This window comes from Xenia sp. Carnegie-2017, unplaced genomic scaffold (assembly GCF_021976095.1).
Source record: "Xenia sp. Carnegie-2017 unplaced genomic scaffold, XeniaSp_v1 HiC_scaffold_1, whole genome shotgun sequence".
Lineage (NCBI taxonomy): Eukaryota > Metazoa > Cnidaria > Anthozoa > Malacalcyonacea > Xeniidae > Xenia > Xenia sp. Carnegie-2017.
This window is the reverse complement of record NW_025813402.1, coordinates 8,290,336-8,297,762: the sequence shown is the minus strand read 5'-3', so window position 1 is coordinate 8,297,762 and position 7,427 is coordinate 8,290,336. Positions and strand designations below refer to the sequence as shown.

Genomic DNA, 7,427 nt, shown 5'->3' with positions numbered 1-7,427 from the left:
TTCTCTTTTCAGAAACTTTACTACATCATTGTCAATTTTGAGGACCAAATCTCTGGACTGCGAAACATCTTCAAGAGATTTTTCCTCCAGGACCAAAAAACCTAAAGAATACATGTGTACATTAAATGCTTGAATTTAAAAGTCTTAATCCCACTAGCAACATGAACACACAATAAATGTAAACCAGTTTTTCTTCACATATGCCCGATAAAATGCATAAGACAGATAATCATTAGCTATCTTTTTACTATTAATACAGGACATTCAATACACGAAACATGTAAATCACTTATACCAATCAATTATATACTACATATACAAACAACAAATACATATACAACAATTACATATACATATACTACATATCACTTACTTTTGTTTTTAAGAAAGGTTCTCACAATATCCAGAACATGTTCTAATTCGCCACGTTCAGTCATCACAGCCAACTTTTTATTACCATCTTCAATCCAGTAAGCAGCATAGGTAGAACGCAATTTACCACCAAGTTTTGGCAAATCTTTCCGCAAACGTCCCGAATCTTTGATATCCAAACACGTTTTTGCAAAACGATCACAAAACGTTCTAACCATACTGGCAGAACAATTACCCCAGTTCTTGATAAACTTAGAACCAGGTTTCTTTGTCACAACAATCAGACTTTTTGGGGGTACAGTTCAACATCAGCTGACAATGTTTTTAGTTTTTCTCGTAGCTGTAAAGAGAAAGCGTTTCGCTTTGATATAAATTTAACAATTTCCTTTTTTATTTTAACTTTCTTTTGTAGTTGTTTTTGCTTTCCATCGTCATCATCGTCAACATTATCATCGCTATCAAAGCACACGGAGCTAACAACACTTTGTGTATCGTCGTCAGAATATAGCTCTGCAGAGCACTCGTTTGTAGAAGATGATGTTGAAAGTTGAGAATCATATTGAAAACCTACAACATAAACAGACATTTCTCAATACAATAAAGAAGCAAGTGTCGGTTTCTAAAAAAATATTTTGTATCTACGTGAATAGGATTACAAGAAAATCGATTTACAGTTTACATATCTATTCGATGTTGAGCAAATCTGATGCCAAAGACTGATATCAATTCAATTTATTAATGTACAGATTTACTTTAATAAGGCTCAACTTTATAGAGCAAATCATTCAAGAAAACATGATAAGATTGGAATTGGTAAACCTGGTTTGATCATGATAAGATTTACTTAAGCTATTACGCATTAAGTACCACTATAATCTTATCAGATCTATTGAATCAATTTGTTTAATCTGTTCATAGACTTTAAAACACTGGCAATAAAAATGACATTATTCACCAGCATTACTAGTTCGAACAGTGAAGCAGGTGCAACATCCAAGGTTTCACTAACACCATACAAAATCTACATTATCAATCATCAAGACATAAATAAAAGCCTGAAGACAGGATAAGATTCCTGCTAAGCTACAGAGGGCCTTAATTACACTTTATGAATCTTTAATCAAAATTTACAACAGTGTGTAAATTGCACGCTGTTGACTTTTACTTATCTAATATGATGGAACAATAAAGAGAAAGAGAATGAAATTTAGAATTTATAACCTAATTATACACTATTCATTCCTCATTGATCAGGTAAAATAAAAGAATTTCCCGCACAATTTACCATTTCCTTTATATAGAGACAAGGATTATTGTGGTTGTGGCAAAGCCAGCCCAATTGCTTACACCAACAATGCAAATTTTTCTGCAAAATTATTATTCATTTCTTCAGAAAATTGATTTCATTCATTGTTTTTTTCAATGGTTGAGCAAAAACATATTTGCATTGTAGAAGTAAAAATGGGCTGGCTTTGCTACTGATTGTGATATGTAGGACCACTTTGCTGTGCAACTGGCTGCTGTTGGCCATATCGTCAATCCTATTGGTCAGACAATGCAATTTACTGGCTGTCAATATGGTAATCACATGCGTAATAAGATATACATGGCATGAAAAAATTGAACGGAGTGGACCTACTGCATGTTCTCTATGCTGTGATGACATACTAAATGTACGCAGTGTGCGAATTAACGGTGTGCAATGTGCAATTTGCACATCGTTTTAGCTAAAATGAAAACAATTGCACATCATTTTTTCAAACAATGTGCAAATAAAAGTAAAAAAACAATACCTAAAGTAAAGATAACTTTTACCACACGTTATATCACCAAATACAACCTCATATTACCAAATATTCCTCACGTCAAAGCATTATACAAGACAAAATGACAACTGATATAAATAAAATTTGTTATAAAAGTTGAAAAAAACAAACCAGTGCCCTGACTTTGTCCAGCCACATCAACACGAATACGCCTTCCCTTTAAAGTCTAAAATTTATAAAGTTTATTGGTAAAGCCAAAATATTTTTCTGCATCTTTACTTATATTTAACAAAAAAAAGTTTGTGTAATGTTAAATGCATGTTTCTAGTATGGTTAACATGCAGCAAAACACTTGTAATGGCTAACGAGAAAAAAATGTTTTCAATAAAAACACTAAAAAAACAATGAAAATATACAACAGTATGTAGCCAAGAAAATATAATAATGTAGATTCTTAATAAAAAATACATGCAGCGCACACACACACAGGTAAAAATGCAGTTAAGCTGGTATAAATGCAGGTAAACACACAGGGTAAACGCGAATATACACAAGCAGCAACAGACGCTGGTTAAAATTAAAGTACACATGCAGGTAAACACACAGGTAAACACACAAGTAAACACACAGATACAAATGCACATAGACTACAAATGTTGTTTATACCCGATCATCAAATTCCAAAGCTTTTAAAAAAACATGCATTTCATCAAACTCTGCATTACCAAAACCCTTCAACCTTCCATTTCCTGATTCTCGAGGCAAACGAACATCTTTCACCTAAAAATTTAACGTTACAAAACTTTACTTCTTAAGCAGGGATTATGAAAAATAGTATGTTATGTAACAAATAGATTCTATACAAAGGCAAGCAGCTCACTTTTTAAATATGAATTGATATTATAAACATGCTAATAGTTTATCTGGCTACTGTATGGACAGAGCTGGATGAAACAGAGAAAGGAAGGCTACATAAAACCTGATAACCAAGAAAGAACAGATTCTTAACTGGTTAAAGATGTCCCCAAGAGCTGGGTGATTAAAATTTTAGAAGAGTTACGAGTCTTACTAAATGATGATTTTCACTTCAACCACGTAGGAGATCTAACACTAAAGAATATTTTATCAATGCAGTGTGGGAATTAGTTCAGAAAAAACGATGTGCAATTTTTTTAAAAAAGTGTTTCTTAATATGCATAATCAAATCGACATTACGTTAATTATTATATAGCGGTAATTGCTAAATTAATGTTTTTAAACTTGAACAAATTCATATGATTTACGACAGTGTTTTTCGTTAAAACCGCTGATTTTTGCACATCGTTTGAAAAAGTGATGTGCAATTGTTTTCATTTTAGCTAAAACGATGTGCAAATTGCACATTGCACACCGTTAATTCGCACACTGTCAATGCCATTGTGGGTTCCAGCCAGCGTGGGCAGTGATTATTGTTTGTTAAATTTAATAAAATTGGTTTCAAATCAACAATCATCAAATCTGATTTATGAAATAATTATAAATTTAGATAGTAAGATAGTTGCAGTGAATTTGTAAGGAGCTGGTAAATTTCTTTTCGAAAAGATAAATACGTAAACTCTAAGCATAAAAAAAAGAATTACCTGTACACTTTGGAAAAAGTGAAAAATATCATCTTCGTCCACATCGTATGGTAAATTACCAAGAAAAGCTGTGTATGGTGGACCCTTAGGTATGGAAGATATATCAATATTACCAGCCCTCGCAGATCGTGGAGCAGTAGGTAAGACAAAACGCTGTAATTCTTTAGGTTCAGCATAAGGATCAGTCCAGAAAACATTTCCTTCAACAGTAAAATAATTTTTATCAATACACATGTTTAATGTTTTAATATATAATGTAAAAAAAAGAGTTGCTTACTGACTGGAAATTATGCATTAACTAGATTTTACTTAACATTAAGGCTACAGAATTTTAGACTAAAAATGATATTTAAATGCTCACTATGAAAAGCAGGTGACTTGCAACCGTCAAATTTTAATTGCTTTCACCTCTATAAAGTGCCAAGGCAAATTTTGAAGGTGGGTTTTGCAAACAGGAAATTTTTATCATAGCATACAAGAAAATATTTCTCAATTCTGATTGGTTAAGAGCAGTGTAATTTTTCCAAAATACAAGTGAAAAAATACGAAACACCAGTGCAAATTTCTTTTTTAGTCAAACTAAGAAGTAATATAAAAGCAAAACAACATAAAATATTTCAAAGGAAGGAAAGTTTCATTATTGTAAACAAAGCAATTAAAATGGTTGGCATAAGTTTTAAGTAGATTTTCTTTGGCAACCAAGTCAACAGTTCATCATTTGCAAGACGTTTCTGGACAAAAATACAAACACTACTAAAACAAGATACCTTGTTCTAGCTGCATGAGTGAAAGCTATGGTGTTGTGAAAAATATTATCTGAACAAATTTAAAAATATGAGCCAGTCCATATTAATAACTGGCCAGCTGACATGTACATATGCTGAAATTAAAAATCAAGGGAATTAAAAAGCAAGAAGCAAGTATTAGTTTTCTAAAAAAATATTTTGTATCTACATGAATAGGATTGCAAGAAAATCGATTTACAGTTTACATATCTATTCAATGTTGTGCAAATTTGTTGCCAAAGACTGATATCAATTCAATTTTATTAATGTACAGATTTACTTTAATAAGGCTCAACTTTATAGAGCAAATCATTCAAGAAAACATGATAAGATTGGAATTGGTAAACCTGGTTTGATCATGATAAGATTTACTTAAGCTATTACGCATTAAGTACCACTATAATCTTATCAGATCTATTGAATCAATTTGTTTAATCTGTTCATAGACTTTAAAACACTGGCAATAAAAATGACATTATTCACCAGCATTACTAGTTCGAACAGTGAAGCAGGTGCAACATCCAAGGTTTCATTAACACCATACAAAATCTACATTATTAATCATCAAGACATAAATAAAAGCCTGAAGACAGGATAAGATTCCTGCTAAGCTACAGAGGGCCTTAATTACACTTTATGAATTTTTAATCAAAATTTACAACAGTGTGTAAATTGCACGCTGTTGACTTTTATTTATCTAATATGATGGAACAATAAAGAGAAAGAGAATGAAATTTAGAATTTATAACCTAATTATACACTATTCATTCCTCATTGATCAGATAAAATAAAAGAATTGCCCGCACAATTTACCATTTTCTTTATATAGAGACAAGGATTATTGTGGTTGTGGCAAAGCCAGCTCAATTGTTTACCCCAACAATGCAAATTTTTCTGCAAAATTATTATCCATTTCTTCAGAAAATTGATTCCATTCATTGTTTTTTCAATGGTTGAGGAAAAAAATATTTGCATTGTAGAAGTAAAAATGGGCTGGCTTTGCTACTGATTGTGATATGTAAGGCCACTTTGCTGTGCAACTGGCTGCTGTTGGCCATATCGTCAATCCTATTGGTCACACAATGCAATTTACTGGCTGTCAATATGGTAATCACATGCGTAATAAGATATGCATGGCATGAAAAAACTGAACGGAGTGGACCTACTGCATGTTCTCTATGCTGTGATGACATACTAAATGTATGTATAAGAATAATAAATCTCCACACTAAACCTGTAGCCATTTCAGATCAAATATTTTTCCTTGAATTGTCAAATAAATTCTTGTCTAATTTTTCTTCAGCACATGATTTCTTTTTTTATCATCCACCACACTCTGTATTCTGGAAAGTGGAAGAATTTTAAATTTCTGTCAGTGGACAGTCATTGTTTTGATAAAAGTTGTATCATCTTTCACACATTATTAATTATTAAGGTTATAGTGCATAAAATTTATTAATAGAGCCTTTAAGATGATACAAATTGCCAGAACTCATGTTCATTGTCTTCTAACAAGTAGTACTATGGACATGTTAGATGACTTGCCTTGTTTACGATTTGCTGGCAGGCAGATTAATCCCAAGAAAGGTTGACCATTGTTGCTAGTGTTGTTCAAAACCACTAGACCAAATATTCCTGCCAGCAAAATGTAAACAAGGCAAGTCGTCTATAGCTCTCAAAAGCACAAAAAAGTCATTTTCTTAGCGTTAACAGACTATATAAATTAATAATTGTAACATATTTAAATACATGATGGTGGCATCGCTACTTATGAGTTATTTGCCAAGAAAAACATAACTATTGTTTTATAGCACGTATTAATTCGCACGTGCACAGTTTTGCAAAGCACAAAGTTCAGGGAAATTTACGAATATTAACTAAAAAGCACAATTCTATATTCCACATACCTTCAAAATTATTGTCAATTTTTCACATCAATACGTTGACTTTATTATCGCAGCAAGTTTGAATAGAATTTCTTGAATCGAAATGATGAACAAGTGCAGTGATATCTCGCTATTCTGGGAATTAGTCACACGTCATACGTGACGTCACGCCTACGGTCTACGACATGATAGACTGGGTTCTATTTTTCAATTTCTCACTAGATAAATCATGTGTCATATACTGAGTTACATTCAAAAATCTTTTCCCTCAGTCTGAAAGTGCCTGAATCCATTCCTGATGTGTCATGACTTCATTGACTTGTATTTTATTGGTGATTCGATAATTCCAAGACACCCAAATGTTGACGAAAGACTTGCCTAATGTTGTTTAAACACAAATACACAGCTAATCCCATTTCGTTACAGTTTGTCCTAACATGAAAATCAATATGATTTTCAAACTATTTCCATAAAGATAAAGATACAGTTTTCTTTATCAAACTTACCTGTTCTACGTGAAGAGCAGCACTTTTCATAGTTCTCATAAAATTCGATTTGTAAAAGCTTCGAGAACTTCATGAAGCCAGAGTAATCAGTGTACTCATATATTAATTCTCGAGCATTAAAAATTTCAATAAGTACATCCAAAGAATGAGCGACAACCTTCAAATGAAGGACAAGTTAAACACAGGGCCAGATTGAGTCGTGGGCAAAAAGGGCCCGGGCCAGCCACCAAAAGCAGCTGAATGGGGCCACCCAACCATTCAGTCAAATTGCTTTCACAAAAAAATACTCTGCTAATCAGGGCAGACACACTCTTCATCTAAAGGGAATTGGAGGTAAAAGTATACACATTTTAACGCACCCTATTTTCAGCATTGAGATCTCAGGAAAATCTAGCCGACTTAAACGATGTATCAAATATTAACTAAGAAAACTCCGCTTTAGCATGGATGAAGCATTCAGTATGCTGTAATTGAGGCTTTAAAATTTGATGAA

General features: G+C 32.6%; 1 protein-coding gene across 1 annotated transcript; it reads right to left on the bottom strand.

Annotated features, from left to right (window-relative positions):
• Nucleotides 1-5: 5 nt before the first annotated feature.
• On the bottom strand, nucleotides 6-6,550 carry LOC124444952 (eukaryotic translation initiation factor 4B-like). Its single transcript, XM_046995663.1, has 7 exons — nucleotides 6,450-6,550; nucleotides 5,777-5,885; nucleotides 3,758-3,957; nucleotides 2,805-2,918; nucleotides 2,310-2,364; nucleotides 374-939; nucleotides 6-101 (listed from the first exon to the last, which is right to left on the bottom strand). The coding sequence occupies exons 2-6, from the start codon at nucleotides 5,784-5,786 to the stop codon at nucleotides 653-655; spliced, it is 666 nt and encodes a 221-aa protein (XP_046851619.1). The 5' UTR covers nucleotides 5,787-5,885; nucleotides 6,450-6,550; the 3' UTR covers nucleotides 6-101; nucleotides 374-652.
• Nucleotides 6,551-7,427: the final 877 nt, after the last annotated feature.

What these genes read in the sequence shown, in the direction of transcription:
- LOC124444952 (XM_046995663.1), bottom strand. An exon ending in ACTTTTTCCAAAGTGTACAG is followed by an intron (nt 2,919 to 3,757) that starts GTAATTCTTTTT and finishes TTAAATTTTTAG; the next exon opens with GTGAAAGATGTTCGTTTGCC. An exon ending in CTTTGGAATTTGATGATCGG is followed by an intron (nt 2,365 to 2,804) that starts GTATAAACAACA and finishes TATAAATTTTAG; the next exon opens with ACTTTAAAGGGAAGGCGTAT.